At 45.5% G+C, this 19,587-nt stretch overlaps 1 protein-coding gene across 2 annotated transcripts in view; it reads left to right on the top strand.

Moving 5' to 3' along the window:
- KIAA1549 overlaps positions 1-19,145 on the top strand; it is a 152,088-nt gene extending 132,943 nt beyond the window's left edge. For both annotated transcript variants that reach the window (XM_080664907.1, XM_080664906.1), the window contains exons 18-20: positions 3,477-3,634; positions 10,712-10,857; positions 13,450-19,145. In XM_080664907.1, the coding sequence (XP_080521033.1) occupies positions 3,477-3,634; positions 10,712-10,857; positions 13,450-13,701 (556 nt within the window). In that variant the 3' untranslated portion in view covers positions 13,702-19,145. The remainder of the gene's footprint in view (positions 1-3,476; positions 3,635-10,711; positions 10,858-13,449) is intronic.
- The last annotated feature ends 442 nt before the right edge of the window (positions 19,146-19,587 follow it).

Genomic DNA, 19,587 nt, shown 5'->3' with positions numbered 1-19,587 from the left:
GCTTGGGATCAGACCATTAGGGGTTAACCTTGGAGGACGGGTTAGCAGTAAGTACAGGGGTCCCTACAAGAACTAAAACTCAGCTCCGAACGCTCTCACTCCCTGATTGGACGGAGGTTAACAGACATTGTTCACCCCTCCAGCTCCCTGGCAGAAACAGATATTAGTTCTCCTTTACAGGGAGATAATATCATGTTAGACCTCCCATTATCATTATAGTTCTGCATGAGATCAAACAGACACACAAAACCAAGCATATGAAAAGAAAAGAAAATATGATTTAAAAAGTAATAAAGAGAAACAGACAACAGAAAAGGAATTAGAGGGGATCCAGATATTGGAGATATTGAACTCAGATTTTAAAGTAAGTATGCTTAATATGGAGGTAAGGCCCACTTGTCTGAGAAGACATAAAACCAAGAAGAGCCGGGGAGCTATAAGAAAGAAGGATAAGATGTTAAGACTATTCTAAATGTTATAAATTACTGTCAAGTAATTAAGACAGTGTGGTTTTGCTCTAGAGCTAGACAAATAGAGCAGTGGAATAGAGCTATGGACTAGACTAGAAAGCCTGTAAACAGACCTACACATGAGTGGACAGTTGATTTATTACAAAGAAGGAATTGCAGAAAAATAATCTCAGAAATTATACCCAACTCGCCTTCTATGACCAGGAGTCACACAGAAGTAGGAATGCTATATCTGCTTCCTCTTTATTTTATGTTTTTTAGTTTTCTCTATTCTTCCTTATTTTCAGAGGGGCTTGTTTTATTTCTCCACAACCCTACTCCCCCACCCGGGCGCCGCTTTGTGGTTGCAAAACAACAGGGGCAGAGGGAGCATGTGGCGCTCAGGTGATGCGGGGAAGTAGTTAATGACAGGACCATGTGATCTGGTTCACCAAGTTCAGTTCCAGTTTAGACCTGTTGTCCAGCCTAATTATTAATAACTCTCACTCTCCAAACGGTTGTGGTTTGAATGATCAACTTCATGGTCACCCAAGGGAAAGGAATCCACAGTACTTGGATCACACTGAACGACCTGACCACACAATTTACGAGAAAAGGGCTCGTAACAGGTCAAGTAGAAACAATTAAGTAAAGGGGAAGAGCTGGTTCATGGGTGGGGGGCCGGAGACTGTAACGGGGTCAGGTGAGCTCCCATGTGCAGATCTCGCCTTATTTGAAGCTCTTAGATCTGCAGGGTCAGAGATCTCAGAGGTCAATCTAAAACAGCAGCCGTTACTTAAAGAGAGTAACATGCACGGGCTGGGTTTCAGTTTCGGAGATACACTCCAGAAATAACACTGTGGAGTAAGCGCAAGTCAGTCTCATAGAACTGGTTTAATCCATTACTGGTTGGCTGTTCTTTGCAAAGAATTGTACTCAGACTCTCCCTTTTTTAATTCTTGAATTTCTTTAGAGGAGTGGTTCTCAACTGGGATTCTGAGACCCTTGGAGGGTTCTTGCAACTCTTTCAGGGGCGTCTTCAGGCCAAAAGTATTTCCATGATAACACGAAGGTGTTATTTGACATTTTCGTTGTGTTAACTTTTGCACTGAGGTGCAGAAGCAGTGGTGGGTGCAAATGCTGGTGCCTTAGTGTGAATCAAGGCAGTGGCACCAAATTGTTCGTGTTGTCCTATTCTTCACCGCTGTACAACAGCCATTTCTTAAAAAATGCTGGCTTTGTATGTCCTTGATGGTGTAGTAAAAGTGATTAATTTTATTAAACCTAAACCCCGGAGTCTTTCATAGTCAGTGTGACAAATGAGTAAACACATATAAAGCACTTAGCTGGACAGGGAATTTTGAAGGAAAAGCATGTGTCCAGGTGTTTGAGTTGAGAATTGAACTAACTGCTCCATGTTTTTACTTGAACCAACAACTGGCAGACATCAGGACCCAGGCCTGGGTGTTTGGCAGACACCGGCTCTCAAATGAACGGGGTGGGCCAGTCACTTCAAGGAAAACAACTGACAGCATCTGTTGCCAGGGACAAACGGAGTTTTCAAGTGAAAGAATTTTAGAAACTTTTGTCTGCCACCGTGAACTTGACAGTGTCCTAGTACTTAAAGACTTTGCTGATGAGCTTGATGGTGATATGAATGAATGTGAATTTTTTCATATTGTAAAATGAAATATATCCCTATCTAGAAAGTCTGCAGAACACAGTAAACTAATACTTTCCCAGTGACCAATGTCATAAAATCATGCATGGGTTCATTCCCAGTATAACATAGACCAGTGGGTTTTTTTGTTTGTTTTTCAATCCTCACCTGAGGATATTTTTTCTATTGATTTTTTTTTAGAGAGAGTGGAGGGGAGGGAAGAGGGGAAAAGAGAGAGAGAGATCCATGTAAGAGAGACACGTCGATTGGTTGCTTCCTGCACCCGCCCAGACCAGGGCCAGAGATTGAACCTGCAACTCAGGTATGTGCCCTTTACTGGGAATCGACCCATGACCCTTCAGTCCACGGGTCAGCACTCTAATCCCTGAGAAAAAACTGGCTAGGGCAGATCAGTGGGTTTTCATGTAACAGAATGTGAGAACTTTACTGATATTGTTTCCGATGCCACATTGCCACTAACCCTTAAGGAAACTGTTTTGCGTATTGACGTGGTATCAAAGAGGAACATCTGAAATACTATTGGAGCATTTTCTGTAGAGGCTATTAAAAGATCCCTCCCTTTTCCAACTACATATTTGTGGCAAATGATTCAATACAAAGTAAATGAGAATCCAGATGCCTTCTATTAAGGAAATTAAAAAAATTTTTTTGAAAATATCATTAAAAATGTTAACATGTAATATGTTTAATATTATTTTAAATGAATTTAAAATATAAGTACTTAAAAATTTTCTGTTTTAACTTCAAATAGAATAAATATCTATAGATATAATACACATAAATAAAAGTGGAACCCTCTCTACTTTTTATAGTGTAAAGGAATCCTGAGGACGTAAGTTTGAGAACCACTGCTTTCAAGCACTGCTTTTCAGCCTTGATGAGCCTCATGATCATCAGTGGAGCTTTAAAAGCAACCAGTGTCTGGGCCCCACGTCTAGAGATTATGTTTTAATTGGTCAGGGGTACCGCATGGGCATGGGGGCCTTTAAAAGCCCCTCAGGTTATGCTAATGTGTAGCCCAGACTAGATGACTAGTTTAGTCAGATGCTGGAGCTGAGCAGGCTCTAGAACTTGGCTGCACCTTCTCCTGATCTGTAAACAGAAGCATCTCTCCTTCCATCATCTGACAGATACTTCTCAAGCATCTGCTTGTTCTGGGCACTGATCTGAGGGCTGGAGACACGGCAGTGAGCACATAGGAAACGTCTCTGCCCTCTGGAGAGGAGATGGGCAATAAGCCAGGAGACAAATAGGTCTTATTTTTCTGTAGGGATGAGGGTGTAGCTAGTCAAATACCAGAGCCTGGGTACAGTGTGGTCCTGATGCTTGGTGTGCTTTGCCTTCAGACCCGGTTTTGGCCCTGGTTTGCTGCAGTCTTCGGAGCTGGTGCCTCCCGAGCCCCAGCAGCCACAGGCATCTGCTGAAGCCCCGTTTGTTGCCCGAGGGATCTACTCTGAGGACATGCCATCGGTGGCCCGGCCCCGGCCTGTCGGGGGCACCACAGGTACATGGCTATTTAGCTTGCATTTCTGAAGTAAGAGGATGCTTGTTTTTTTTGGCTAAATTCTGGCAGAGTTCATTCTAGACTTCCCCGGGAATTAGCGCCCCAGTGTTCAGCAGCCTCTTCCACTGGTCAGAGCTGCTTTCCCTGTGATCCTGGTGACATGTAGGGCAGAGGAAGTGGGAAAAGAGGGGGTGCTGAGGTCCCATCACATGTCCACTGCGTCTTTCCTGAATCAGCATCTCAAAGGTGTCCCTTTGCATGGAATTCACTGCACACTTCTTCCAGGGAAAACAGTTCAAAATTCTCAGGGTTAAACTGCAAGATCTATTTCTTTTTCTTTTTCTTTCTAAAATATATTTTATTGGTTTTTTACAGAGAGGAAGGGAGAGGGATAGAGAGGTAGAAACATTGATGAGAAAGAAACATCGATCAGCTGCCTCCTGCACACCTCCTACTGGGGATGTGCCTGCAAACGTTGACCAGAATTGAACCTGGGACCCTTCAGTCTGCAGGTCGACACTCTATCCACTGAGCCAAACCAGTCAGGGCGCAAGATCTGTTTCTGAGCACTTGTATGGCATTAAAACAGGTATATGTTTTAAAGACAGCACTTTTCCAGCTTTTAAGAAGCAATTAAAAGTTGCTGGACAGTGACTGGGGATAGATTTTTGTTTTATTTGGACAACCACTGATTGCTCCTTGAGTCTCACCTCCCTTACTTTATCCCTTCTACCTTTGTTAATAAGATCATCTTGCCTTTTAAATTTTTCTTGTCATTTTTTTCTGCCTTTGTGCCTGAGTCCTGCCGTCTCCTCCCTGCTGCCAGGCAAGTGGTCTGGAGGAAGCTGGTGGCCATGTGGAACTGTTTTCATTCCTTTCTGCCCCTCTTTCCAGCCTTCATTAAAAGAACTATTTTAGTGTCATTTGCATGTGGGTAACCAGTGCATCCCTTTACTTGATAATTCAACAGTGAAAGGTTACTTTTTCTAAAGTGGTCTTCTAATTCATTATCGGACTTTTAAGTGTTTGCACATGGCTTTTCTTCATTTTTAGTATTTAGGTTTCCTTTAATTACCTGCTGAAATTCAAATAAAAATCTATACCAGAATATCTTTAAACAGGAAATAAAAGCTCTCAGTTTATGTTTTTAAAAGACCATAGTTCAAAGTGTCCAATTTCTGGAAATTTTGAAGCCAGAGAGAAAATAAATTTGGTTAAATTTTTTGTTTAAAAATATTCCAAAATTATAATTAGTTGATTTGAGAAACATTATGCATAATTTGGTTTACTTATAAAATATAATATTTAGTATATTTAATGTAAGGATACAGGATATATTTCTTAGACCACAATTAAAATTTAGAGATTAAATATCTTTTCATATATTCACTTTCATTTTTTAGAAAAAGAGCTCTGACCACCTGTACTTTAACAATCTTATCACTTAGTTTTTGTCAGTTTTTGAGATGTGTGTCACAATTCAACAAAATGAGGGGCCCTCAGAATTTTTGTAAAACAAGAAAAAATAATGTTTTCTGCATTGAGTGTCCTCAATAATTACATCTAGATAAAGTATAAATGTATCTTCGTAAAGTGAGTTGAGAAGAAAAGAAAAAAAAAATTTGTCTTAAAGTCTCCTAGGAGTTTTGTGTTAATATTTGAATCCAGAACAAATTTTCATTAAGTTCAGGAAATGCTTGACACTTGAGGGATTTGTCCTAAGAGTTTATAAATCCCCAGATTTTCAAATGCTACTATACCTTACGCTTGGTTTCCCTAATCGGTCCAAGAGCAGTGGACCGGCTAAGAGACCTCCTGCAGACCCACAATAAGAGCCACTGCTGGTAGCTGGCAAGCAGCACTCAACAAGGCTGAGCGGGTTTCTACATGGCACTAGCTAGTTTGCCCCACCAGTTCACCTGAGATCCAGTCTTGTACTCCAGAATTACAGATTACCATTTTTAAATATATGTATTTTATTGATTTTTAAAGAGAGAGGAAGGGAGAGAAATATCAATGCAAGAGCAAAGCATGATTTGCTATCTCCCACACGCCCCCACAAGGGGTCAACCCCATAACCCAGGCAGGTGCCCTGACCAGAAATCGAACAGGTGACCGTTCGGAGCGTGGGATGATGCCTGATGAACTGAGCCGTACCAACCAGGGCCAGATTACTGGATTATGTCAAAAACATCATCTCGTGACTAGTTGATTCTATGAATGTTGTTCAGTGTTCCTACGGCATCTGTGTAGTTTACGATGCTGAGCTCTTTCTGTCCCTTGTACAGCTAGTTCTGCGTACTCTGCAAAACCGTCCAAGTTACCACTCATCTTACTGCGTTTTATTACGGGGGCTCATAGTCACTCTGTTTTCCCTTTTCATTTCTTTGCCCTCCTTTTTGAAGACTGAAGCTTTAATAAGCAGGGCCATTACGTGTTAAATGATGTATTCTGCTATTTTCTAACTTTCTGGAGAATATATACCTCTGTAACGTCATCAATAAACTGGTTTAGGCCAGTTACAAATTTGCAATAATTGGTGGGTAATTATCCAAGGTCTCCTGGGCAGTTCTTGTATCTTGCATTTTCCGTCTCTCTGTTAACTAAATAAGTAATATATCTTGACTTCCTACAGGGTTTCTCATACTTTTCTGCGGCTGTGCTTTGCAATTAGTCTTGTTTCTTCCATTAATTGTTGCACATATTTCAAACAAAATTCAGACATACTGGTATTTATTTTTAATCTGTAAGAATATAGAAATTATATGTATGAAACATTTGAAGAGGAAGTTACTTTCTAATAACTTATAATAATAGATTAAATTGGGTAAAAATGTATAATGTAAAAACTAGAGGCCCAGTGCACAAAATTTGTGCACGGGGCGGGGGGGGGGGGTGGTTGTCCTTCAGCCAAGCCTGCACCCTCTCCAATCTGGGACCCCTTGAGGGATGTCCGACCACCCGTTTAGGCTCATTCCCACCAGGATCGGGCCTAAATGGGCAGTTGGACATCCCTCTTATAATGCAGGACTGCTGGCTTCCAACCGTTCATCTGCCTCTGCCTGATTGCCCCTAACCACTTCTGCCTGCCAGCCTAATCATCCCCTAACCACTCCCTTGCCAGCCTGATCGATGCCTAACTGCTCCCCGGCCGGCCCGATTGCCCCTAACTGCCCTCTGCTGCAGTCCTGGTCACCCCTAACTGCCCTCCCCTGCCAATCTGGTTGCCCCCAACTGCCCTCCCCTGCTGGCCCGGTCACCCCTAACTGCCCTCCCCTGCTGGTCTGGTCACCCCCAACTGCCCTCCCCTGCAGGCCTTGGTCCCCCCCAACTGCCCTCCCTGCTGGCCTGGTCTCCCCCAACTGCCCTCCTCTGCCAGCCTGGTCACCTCCAACTGCCCTCCTCTGCTGGCCTGGTCACCCCTAACTGCCCCAAACTGCCCTCCCCTGCAGGCCTGGTCCCCCCCAACTGCTCTCCCCTGCAGACCTTGGTCCCCCTCCCAACTGCCCTCCCCTGCAGTCCTGGTCCCTCCCAACTGCCCTCCCCTGCAGCCCTGGTCCCCCAACTGCCCTCCCCTGCAGGCCTTGGTTCCCCCAACTGTCCTCCCTTGCTGGCCTGGTCTCCCCAAACTGCCCTCCTCTGCTGGCCTGGTCACCCCTAACTGCCCAAAACTGCCCTCCCCTGCAGGCCTGGTCCCCCCCCCAACTGCCCTCCCCTGCAGGCCTTGGTCCCCCCCAACTGCCCTCCCTTGCTGGCCTGGTCCCCCCCACCTGCCCTCCTCTGCCGGCCTGGTCACCCCCAACTGCCCTCCTCTGCCAGCCCGGTCACCCCTAACTGCCCTCCCCTGCTGGCCTGATCACCCACAAGTGCCCTCCCCTGCTGGCCATCTTGTGGTGGCCATCTTGTGTCCACATGGGGGCAGCCATCTTTGACCACATGGGGGCGGCCATCTTGTGTCTTGGAGTGACAGTCAATATGCATACTACTCTTTTATTAGGTAGGATGTTAAGATATACTAGAAGAGTTCCCTTTCTGATTACATAAAATTGTCAAACATACATATACTAGGGACCCAGTGCACGAATTTGTACACCTTGAAAGGAACTGTGGGCTGCGAGGCTGTGGTGGGCACAGGGGCAGATCTTGGCCCATCCTCTGTGCCCCGCCCTGGCCCTGGGTCCCCTGTCTACTGGCAGCCCTGCTCCCACCGCCACTGCTCCCACCTGCTGACGGCGTGGAGCGATTGGGGCTGGCGCTAGCAGTGGGTGTGAGCGAGGCTGGTGCCGTCAGCGGGTGCAGGTGGCAGCTGCTGCCCCGATCACCCCTCAGGAGCAGGGGGAGGTGGAGAAGCCCTCAGGGGTGATCAGGGCTGGAACCACCACTCGAACCAGTGATGGTGCTGAGTGATCAGGACCGGTGTCAGCTGCGGGTGCTAGCGGGGCTGGCACTGGCAGTGGGTGTGGTGGCGGCTTCAGTGCCGGCAGCAGGTGCAAGTGGGGCTGGCGCTGGCAGCAGGTGTGAGCGCCAGGCGGGACTGCGGCACACGGGAGCAAAAAATTTTCAGTAACCACCAGAGGCTCTCCCACTGACAGTGATCGGCACCCCGCCTTGGTTTGGCACCCCCCACTCACCTGCTCCACCATCCTGCCATGGTTGACTCCTGCTTGTTCCACACACGCCCCCTAGTGGTCAGCGCATGTCATAGCGGCCAGCTATTTGGTCTATTTGCATATTAGCCTTTTATTATATGTCCTATAATATATAAGGACATATAATAAAAGGCTAATATGCAAATCAACTGAATGGCAGAATGACTGGTCACTATGATGCGCACTGACCACCAGGGGGCAGATGCTCAACACAGGAGCTGTCCCCTGGTGGTCAGTGTGCTCCCACAGGGGGAGAGCCGCTCAGCCAGAAGCCGGGCTCATGGCTGGTGAGTGCAGTGGTGGTGGCAGAAGCCTCTCTCGCATCCGCGGCAGTCGGACATCCACCAAGGGCTCCTGGACTGCAAGAGGGTGCAGGCCGGGCTGAGGGACCCCCATGAGTGCACAATTTTCGTGCACTGGGCCTCTAATATATATATATGTCTCAAAATTACCAAAACCAAAAGGATAATAGTACCTAGGGAAGATACACAGCAGATAATGACCAAGAGGTATTTTTATTATAGAGGATGGCTCATGTAAATTGATAAATGGACAAACCTCAAAGGGTAGGAAAGATAAATGGTCCAAGTACAGGAAGCAAATGCATACAAAAAATGTGTGTGTACCATATGAAGGTAAACATGGAAAACAGTATTACATTGTTTTGGAAAATAGCTTGGCAATGACTTAATGAATTTTTGATTTGGTGATTCCACTTCTGGGAATCTAGGCTCCCCCTCCACAAAGAAATCCAAAATACTGGAAAAAAACCACATGTGCAAAAGATGTGTATCAGAGTATTATTCATAAAAGCAAACAATTGTGAGCTCCCTAAATACCCCATAATAAGGGCATCAGTGAGCGAATTGTGTAGCTATTTAAGATAAAGAGCTCAGAAAGAGCCAGAAAAAGAGAATTAAGATTTCTGGGTTGCCTCCTATGTGTTTGGTTCTTGACCTACTTTATCTCTTTTAATTCTGGAAATAACACCATGAGGTAGATTTCTTCTTATCCCAGTTGAGAGGTGAGGCATTGAGGCTCAGCAGGAGTGAGAAACGGGTGCCCAGGGTCTCGGGTTGCCGGGGCTGGGCTGGAATGCAAGCCCGGGCTTGCTGGGTGTGGTGCCCCATGCTGAATCATAGGGGAAGCTGTGTTGTGTGTTAAGTGGACAGAGAAAGATACATAATATGTCTATAATATATCAACTACCATCACAGTATTAACACAAAAGTATTCTTGTCTTCCTGTGCAGTTGTCTGAATCTTTGTAAATGATGGAGGACACTGCTACATTTATGTTCTTTGCAAGATTCCCTCAAACGATGTCTGTTGGGCAAACAGAACTGATAGCCCCAATTACTTTAATACTGTTAGGAATCTTCACTAACTGGCAAGTGAGCCTGTAGAGTATATTGTTCTCACGGGAGCCTGGAAATTTTTTGTGACCTTCAGTTTTTAGTTTTTGTCTATCCCAATAAAACCGTGAAGGAGTTTTTTGTTGTTATTTTTTTTCTTGTCTTTTGTTTGTAATGTATTTGATTAAGGGAGGCTGTTAATTAGACAATTAGAGGAGGAGACTTGAAGATGGAGCGGGCCCCTCCCTTACCTCTGTGAAATCTCTGAACCGTTGTAGGACTGGTCTCAGCATCGCAGGTGAACTCGATGGTCCCAGGGGCATTTGGAAATAAGTAGTTTCACTCCACAGTGCTTTCCCCTCCCTTAATCTGCAGAATAGGGATACTTCTGTATGCCCAGAGTTGATGGGGGAGAAAAATAACGTTGGTTAAAGCCTGGTCTTCTGGCCACACGAGGCCCCAGCACAGCATGTGTCAGTGCAGGAGCATGAGCGAGGAGAACTTCCTGGCTGTGCCAGCAGGATACCTCACCCGTGAGGCTGGGTGGGTGGCTTTAACGTTTTAAACGTGAATATAATGAAAATGTACTTTAACATTCTGAATTCAAACAAATATGCACCCTGCCGTTTTAGAAAAATAAAAATCTTGTCATTTTAGCTCTTTGCGAGTCTCGAAGCCACGAGCTAGGAGGAGCCAGGTCTCAGCTTCTTTATGGCGCCTAAACCTCTCAGTCCTTCCTTCCGAATAAATGAGATCGTCCTTATTCGTAACCTCTGCAGCAGTGAATGGAAGAGCTGTCTATACCCTTCATTCCCAGTCCTTCGATGTCTAGCCAGGAAAATAGGACCATCACTATCAGCCGCTCTGTTAAAGGAAGTAAAAGCCCGTGCACCCAGAAGCTCAGGGTCTGGTTTTCTTAGGAAATGTCATTCTCAGGAGGTAGAATTGGTTCCATGTTTGAACGGTGCTCATATTCCTGTCCCTGAGGGAGCGTGGTGGTCACAACCAAAGGGCCGTACTGGGCAGCCTTGCTCTCTGCCTGTGTTGACCAGGCTGTTCCATGCTGTTCCTCAGGCTCCCAGATTCAGCACCTGACCCAGGTGGGGCTTGCGAGCAGGATCGGAGCTCAGCCGGTGGAGGTCCCACCAAGCAGAGGCGGCCAGTGCGGGGGACCAGGCTGGCCTTCGTACGGGGAGGACGAGGCAGGCCGGAGAGAGGCCGTGAGTATCTGGCGTTCGGGTCACCACTGAGAATTCAGACACAACCGCGTAGTTCAGCTGCTTCCGCACTGGGGAGCCCTTTTAAAAACCTACATGAGTAACAGTGTTATCCTCCCTCAGTTTTTCCCCTTGAGTGTATTTTCGCTTGCAGTTTTTAGATGGTAGATTTCCTCTGACCCAGAGTGGGAGAGTATTGGCATTGAATTTTTGGAAAGTATATAATTTTTCTTGAGGCAGATTTTAGGGTTGGAGTCATTTTTTAAAAAAAATAACCTTTTAGAAATGATAAAAGCAATGTTCATTACAGAAAATCTGGACAGAGACCTAAGTAGCAGTTATTTAAAAATCTTTTTTCAATTTTTTATTGTGGTAAAATACACAAAGTTTACCATCTTAACCACTTTAACTGTACAGTTTATTGGTTTTCAGGACATTCCTCCTGGTATGCAACCATCACCACATCCATCTCCAAAGCTTTTTTCATCTTGTAAAACTGAAACTCGATTCTCATTAAACATGAACTTCCCATTTGTCCCTCTCCCCAGCTCTAGGCAATCACCATTCTACTTTCTGTCCCTGTGATTTTGACTTTTTTTTTTTAATGTGTTTTTATTGATTTTTAGAGAGAGGAAGGGAGAGGGAGGGAGAAAGAGAAACATCGATGCCCACTGTGGATTAAGCCCGAAACCCAGGCATGTGCCCTGACTGAGAATTGAATCAGCAACCTTTTGGTGCATGGGGCGATACCCAACTGAGCCACTCTGGCCAGGGCATGATTTTGACTTTTAAGTAGTGACTCTGAACCTATAGGTGACTAAAATCTGGACTTGGTCTTTGGTGTGATCGCTATATAAATTTTCTTGACCTTATGTACCTCCTTGCTCACTGCTTGTGCTTTATTGTGGGTTTAGTAACATTATTTCCATGATGCGCTCCAGGAGTCTACGCTTTTGCCGTAACCACGCCTTTCAAGGCACAGGGTGTGTGTTGGAGGTTTCGCATCACTCTGGTCACTCCTTTATAAGCACAGAATCAGTACCAGACACAGGTGATGTCTACAAATGCTTTCCTTTGTTTTTTCTCTCAAGCATTTTACATCCATGGGGATAAATATATGAATTTGAAAATACAAACCAAAATAATACTTTTCGTTTATCCTCATCATATGCCACAGCTTTCATTGCATTCATGTGTCTTTTTAGCAAATACACTAACTTCCTTTAATGATGGGATGCTTTTACTTAATGAAAGGAAATTAGTGGTAGGATATAATTTTTCCTAAAAGATACATTGTTACAAATCTCAGGTATTTGCTGACATCTTTCTTTTTTTTGTTTCTTGATTGCACTGCTCTCCCCTGAACAATTTTGCCTTCATTGTGCCAACTTGATTTCATTAGGTGTTTGGGTTTGCCTACCCAATCCAATGGTCCCTTAGAGTGCCTCCCTGTCACTGTTTGGAAAAGTGAAATGTAGGAACAGTCTAGGGCTTGCATGTCATGTTCAACACCTAATAGCTTACTCTTATCGTAGGTGAAACCGTGGATTTAGAACTCGTGTTATGCAAAGAGAGATTTTTCACTGAAATGTGCAATAATTCTTGTCAAATGAATACCCCATTTTACAGGGTGGGGCAAAAGTAGGTTTACAGTTGTGAGTACAAGAAACAGTTTATTCTTGTGTTACTGTTTTTTAATTAATTGTATTGTTTTCTATAGGAGCAAATGTAAATCTACTTTTGCCCCACACTGTATTATGGGAATATAAGCAAAACTCTTACGTTTCAGTGCAGATAACTTTTTAAAGGAAAGGCTCTACAGAGTGCTGGACAGACAGACAGGCAGCTGGACAGACAGACAGGCAGCTAAAAGGGAAAGTGATTTTGTGATCTTTAATACGTGGTCCCTGGGCTCCAGTCCCAGGACAAAGGCACTTGTTCTTTTTGTTAGTCCCTCTGCCAGTACCTGCTTAACTCTTCCAACTCTCAGGTGTCCTTATCTGACTTTTCACCCCCATGGGGTACTCCAGCCTCCCTTCCTTCCCAGCCCCCTGGGTCCCTTCCTCTGCTCCCAGTGGCCACTCACCTCCCACACACACAGGCACAGAGACTTGGCTGACCGGATTATCCTTTCTACCATTAAGCATTTATGAGGCACCTGTTAAGTTCAAGTTCAAAGGTTTCTTGATTGCACTGCTCTCCCCTGAACAATTTTGCCACAGTTACTACTCTCCATCCCAGCCCCAGGGTGTCCTGGAGGAGGGCTGAGCTGTTGGCTGGGAGATGGGAGGAGGAAGTCCTGGGAGCGTGAATTTTTTTTTTTTTAATATATTTTATTGATATTTTACAGAGAGGAAAGGAGAGGGATAGAGAGTTAGAAACATCGATGAGAGAGAAACATCGATCAGCTGCCTCCTGCACACCTCCTACTGGGGATGTGCCCGCAACCAAGGTACGTGCCCTTGACCGGAATCGAACCTGGGACCTTTCAGTCCGCAGGCTGATGCTCTATCCACTGAGCCAAACCGGTTTCGGCCCTGGGAGCGTGAATTTGATTTTCCCTCCTTTTCCCACATCATCTGCTGTGTTTTTCAGACACACATGCTCGGACATCAGGAGTACTCTTCACCGCTGTTCCAGGTGCCAAGGACTTCGGGCAGGGAGCCCTCCGCTCCTCCCGGGAACGCCCCGCACAGGGGGCTGCAGGGCGCCGGGCTGGCCTATGCCACCAGCTCCACGGAGGACCTCCAGCCCGGCCACTCCTCCACTTCGCTCATCAAGGCCATCCGTGAGGAGCTCCTGCGGCTCTCCCAAAAACAGACCGCCGTGCACAACTTCCACAGCTGATGGGCCTCGCCTTGCATTTTGCCAAGTATTCGCTTCCCGTGGAAGCAAGACTCAAAGGAAACCGGCTTAAGGGATGTCAGGAAGAGGACCAGCGCCTCCAGGGCTGGGGGCCGCGGAAGGGAGCAAGTTGCAATCTGAGAAGATGCCAGATGCCATAAGTCACGTGACAGCTCGCAAGGCTTTTACTAAGTTGGCAATGTTGTGACCCTTTGGGTTCAGTCGAGATTTCTGGACTTTTGGCCCAAAGCCAGCAGCACTTCACAAAAGACAAACCACAAACCTAAGCTAACGGAGTTTCTTAGTTCGTCCCCTTTTTCAAGGCAAAAGATGAAAATGTATAGAATGTATAGGGCTGAAGAGTCCAGCATTTCCTTGCGAAGACATGTTTGAGGCTGGTTTGTACGGCGAACCTGCTGCTTTGTTTTCTGAGAAAAGAGATTTGAAGACGTTTTATTAACAGCTTATTTTCCTCTTTTTCTCCATAGGAACTTGTTTTACTAGTAATATTAACAACAAGGATACTATGACTGTTCGGGGATTTAAAAAGCTACTAGTGAGAAACCAAATGATAGATGTAGAGCCTGATGATTCCACACGAAGCCATCATCTGCATTTTCCCTTCTACTTCTGGTGCTACCGCTCCAAGCGCCCTCCCCCTTTATGTCTGTGAAATGCAACTTTGGCTTTTCCAATGGAAGAATATGTTGAAGGCTTCATTTTGTTCTAGAAAGGGGGGGGGGAACACTCCCAAAAGAGGGGGGAAAGCTAAATATTTATTTGGTTATTCAAAATACATATCAGAGTTTAGATTTACATTCTTAATTGTATTTGCTGGTTTTTAATTGGGCACGTGGGACTCCCGAGAGCATCCCACTTCAGCACATGTCCTCTTCAAGGCCAGTGCTACGCAATGAGGCTTTCCGGAGATCCTAACCGGTCCTGGCGCTTTGCCGATGAATTGCTCACAGATTATGTTTGAATGAGAAACGGTACATAAGCAAAAATGATGTTTCAGCGTTCCTAGGGCCACCACATAGCGCTCTGTGAATACGTTCCTAGTGATCACATGCTCTGTGTGTTCAGGACCTAGAAACGAAGCCGAGTTCTCGCCAGCCTCTGGATCGGGAAACGTGCAGAAGAGCTTTGGGAACAAGGGAAGGGGGCGGGCTGCTCCTAACGTCTGATTTCGTCGTGCGTGACTCTGCTGAGTGACTGCTGACGGCGTCTGTGTGCTGTGGGCCTGCCAGAGGGGGTCATCCCCTTTGAGGTGTACTCCTGAAGTCACCATTCCTTCCCCCCACCCTCCCCAAATTAAAGCGAGGGCTGGAATAACAAGGGCTGTTTGGTTTTCTGGTACCTGAGTGAAGCTCAGAAGAAAAACAGATAACACATTGCTACTATGAGTCCTTTTTTATTAGATCAGCTAATACTTTAAACAACAGGTAAACAGGCAGAATTAGGGGCTCTAATCAAAACCCGGGTCACACCTTAAGAACCCTGACCCAGCTAACATAGGTTTCCGCGGTGTAATCGTTATTCCAGAGCCATGTTTCAGCACTGCGTTATGCCTGCCCTCAGCCTCACAGTGCAGGGCAGCCACTCTTTATCTGTGTGCTTCTAAAGAGGAGGGCTGGAGAGTAAGTCTCTCAAGGATGTTAAGTAAAGGAAAGGGACTTCTTTTCAGGCAGCCCTCACAAGCTCCAAGAGCGTGGGAGAGAAGGCCTCCTTCTGGGCTTGATTTCTGACCCCTCGGTCTTGGGTTAATACTCAAAGAGTGGAGGGATCTCTGTGTGTGTCACTGAGAAATACCAGGTTTCCTGAATACGTTACTAAGAAAGTCAGACATCCCAGCAGAATTGTATTACGGACACCTTACAGTGAAGTCAAGTCGTGTGGCAGCAAGTGGACTAAATGCAGGCCCCTCTTCTCCCCTTCTCCCGGTGTGGTCGGCACTAAAAGTGGTTACCTCCCTGGGACATTGAAGAAACGGGCCCCTGTTTTAAAGGGGGCTGCAATGGCGATTGTGATGGCTTTCAAACTAGCATAAAAGGATTCGACCTGTATTGTTCTTCTTAGAACTGACACACTTTTAAACCCATGTCAAGACCAAAGAGGACATAGAATAACCGGGGGGCAGGGGGTGTGGAGTGGAGTGGTGTGGAGTGGTGTGAGCAGGCTGGTGAGAACGCCAGCACTCTGGTGTTGGTTGTGAAGCATGCCCAGGTTGCCCTTGTTTTCTCTAAACAGCCGCCACAGAAGTTTTACCAATCCCCAGATTCAGGACAGACTAGCGGTCGTGGGGAGCAGCACACCCACCTGGGTCTGCAGTCACTCAGCCAATGTGATCTGCCGGAAAGGAAGGTCCTCGTGTCCCTCATGTATGCTGTGGAGTGCATTTCTCTGAAGCACTCTAAAATGAAAAGTTAAAACGTATGTCTCTCCTTTTCCCCTATTTTCAAAGTTCCTTTGGTAATAAAACGAACTATAAATTTGAGCCAATATTTTAGAGAATGCTGTTTGGAGAAATGATCCTTGAATTCTCTGTTGGGTCCCTTTTCTGAACCTCATTCTCCCCATCAGCCAAACAAGGACAGACCTCCTTTGCCCACGTCGTAGAATTCCTCATTGTGAGAATCAGATGTGATCATGTGTGCAAGTGTCCCTTGAGAAGGAAGCACAAAGCACTGTGAAATGGAAAATGTTATCTGTGTGATTATGCTGGGATGGATGATCTGATGTGCTGTGACCTACCAGTGAGTGCGTTCACATGGAGGTACCCAGAGTACAACTAACGGCCTCATGTGACTCTCTTCCTCTCTCTTGTTTTGCTTTAAATCACTTCCTTCACCATTAACTTTTAAACAGCATTTACTACACATCTTTCATGCTACCGACTTTCTGTCGAACGTGAACCCTACCTTCTGAGGTCTTGGAATCTAAGTCGGATAACACATACAGGTTTAAAAGATGGAAGATACACATAAATAACATGGTTTAGACATCAGTCACGTTTGTTGAGAGTGCACAGTGCATTAGGTACTCAGCAGAAGAAGTTGTGTATTTGGAAACAGGGTCGTGGGGAGAAGTCAACTTCAGCAGCTACCTGAGTGAAGACGGGAGCTGCCCAGGGAAAGGATGAGGTGGCACGGGGAAGCCGAAAGTGGGCCAGGGGAACGATGGAAAAAGTGGGTGAAGCGGTCATTGAAAATGAACTTGACCTGCTACAATACAGGGACAAAATTCCTAACCTCACTGTCTAGGGAGTTTTGTAAGAGGAGGAAGTGGTGTTGTGAGTACATGCTTGGAGTAATACAATGAGGAAATGATCAGGCCTGGGAAGAAGGTCTACAGAGGAAGAGATCCATTCTGGAGAGGAGGGGAGCACACCAATAGCTGCCGAAGGACCCAAGGTCAAGCATGGAAGTAGTGGTAAGAACTCCATCATCTGTTCCACTGCTTGGGGCAGATCTTAATGGCCAGCCCTTGGGCCACATTCAATCCTTTGTGAAGCGTGGTGGGTTATAAATACATATATTTGACTTTTTGACAGCCACCTACATGTTTTTCTCCAAATGCTATTTAATTTCAGAGTGTTTTTTGTCTTGGTGCATGTGGCTTTTGAGCAGCAGGCTACGTGGTTTATTTTTGCCAACCAGACTTTCAGGGCAAGAGCAAAGCCTGTGGTGCAAAGCGCAGCAAAGGTCTGCCTGAAGGCTTTGGGCGGAACCAAGTACTTCTGCTGTGCTTTCCGAGCCTCCGTTTACCTGTGGGCAGGGTCTGCACTGCCTGCACTGCACAGCCTCTTAGTGCGCCAGTGACCAAACCAGTCACTCGGACACTGATTGGCATTTGCAGTAACTCACCAGTTATTCATTAAATAAACGTCTTTGTCCCCTTCATACTAGATTCTTTCTAGTAGACATGAATGAGTTTGTTGGTTGGAAGGAAAGCTGGTTAAGGTTCTGGGCAGTGGGATGGGGGCCTCCAGTCTTAACTACCACACCAACTTTAGCTCTAGTTGAGTTTTAGCCATTTCATTTCTACCTCCAGAGCAAGTCTCCAAAGCCAGCCTCCACAGCCTGCTAGTCCACATTTATCCCAGACAGGAGCACAAGAAAGGCCACTTCTATACCTGCAAACAGACCACTGATCACAAAACCCATTTTTATGGGATGGTAACTTGAACTTCATTTTTACATTTAATCCCACACATTAACAGATATTCTTGTAACAGGTGAGAGGGGTTTCTATGAGCAGCTGCTATAAAATAAAATTTAATAGGTTAACTTAATATGTAGTGAACGAAGACTGTGTACATTTCAGGTGTCTTTTGATATTTTTTGGAGGTGATTTTCAGTGTTTAAATGAGGACTCCTTTGTATTAAAAAGACTTGAAAACCGAAACCTCACGGTACGATCCTAATTTCGTGCTCATGGGTGTAATGGTACACTTGGGAATTTATCTTAAGAACGTGCAAGCAGCATTGACATTTAGGAAAAGAACATTTAAATGCCCCTGGAAACATGAAACAACGTTAGGAGCCTGGCGAGCAAGTGAGAAGGAATGCATGTCTGAATCTGAGGAACTCTGGCCCAGGCTAGTTTCCCACAGGGTAGATAATTATGCAGGTGGCTTGCTTTTCCTTCTCTCAGGTTTTTCTGCTCTGGGGCCACTTTGAATTTAAAGAAAGGGTGAAGGGACAGAGGTAAAGATGTAAGCAATTTGGGTCTTGTAGTCCATGATTCTGTGGGACCATTCTGGAGAATTTGGAACATCATGCCCACCAGATTTCATGCATTCATAACTTGACTCTTAAGTGTGCAAGTCAGGAACAGTACAGGGCCAAGTTCAAGACAGACCCCCTGTACTTTCCTACAGATGTGGGGAAAGAAGGAGGTGCTGGAGGGACAGAAGCTCCACCAATGAACTCGGTTGCTCTAAGCTCAGAGGGCTCATTGCAGAAAAGGGGAGTAGACTCAGCTTTGCTTCCCTCCAGAGCATCACAGGGAGCACGGAGAGGTGGCTGGCCTTCCCCTTACAGGAAAGGTTGCTGCGTAGAGCTGCCCTGGGATGCCCACTTGCCTCCTCCTTTGGCGAGGTCCATATTCTTCTGACTCTTCCTGCACTCTCATTCCGAGATCATGAGTGTTAATGTACGAAAATACACAGAGTAAATTGAGGCCACTCATGGCATCAGTCCTGCAACTTGAACTCGACAATCATGGTTTGCTGGCACTTAAATTTTGGCATAGGTGTATGATTTTAGTAATCGAATCCTCCCTCTATTTGTCAGTTACGTTTCTACCCTTCAATTAGCTGCAGTGTTTTCTAATGTGCTGTAGTTTTTGAAATAATTTATGCAAGTGTTTGGTTTCTATGTTTACAATTTATACGGCTTTTCCTAGCATTTTAAATGGAACTGTCAATAAATGCTATGAATTGGTGTCAAGTGATATTTTCTGTTTATTTCCTTTGCAACTGTGATAGTTTTCTCATTTGTAACGTGTGAAGGTGAAATGAGAGGAATTTTTTGTTCTCTAATTTTTGTGTCTCTGGTGAGAACCGCTAGGACTTCCATTTTCCAAGTAGTTGAGAGTCGTCTATTCAGTGTGTGCAATTTGCAGAATTGTTTTCACTCATGTTGGCTGGTGCTACCCCCTCCATCACCCACTAATCAAATCAATGCCTCCACTTAGAGCAGACTCATTTTGGAATTCAAAGCTTAGGACGCTCCAGTCTAGAAAGATAAACGAGAGGAGCAAAGTCGGTACCATCTGGAAAGACAATAGCATAAACCTGGAGTTGTTGATGAGACCCAAGAAAATAACCCACTGAGGCTGACAGAAGCAAAGGATCTGTGAAATGCAGTGGAAACCCACAAAATG

This window comes from Plecotus auritus, assembly GCF_963455305.1.
Source record: "Plecotus auritus genome assembly, chromosome: 4".
Taxonomy (NCBI): domain Eukaryota; kingdom Metazoa; phylum Chordata; class Mammalia; order Chiroptera; family Vespertilionidae; genus Plecotus; species Plecotus auritus.
Note: the sequence above shows the minus strand (reverse complement) of the source record. Positions and strands in the feature narration are given on the sequence as shown.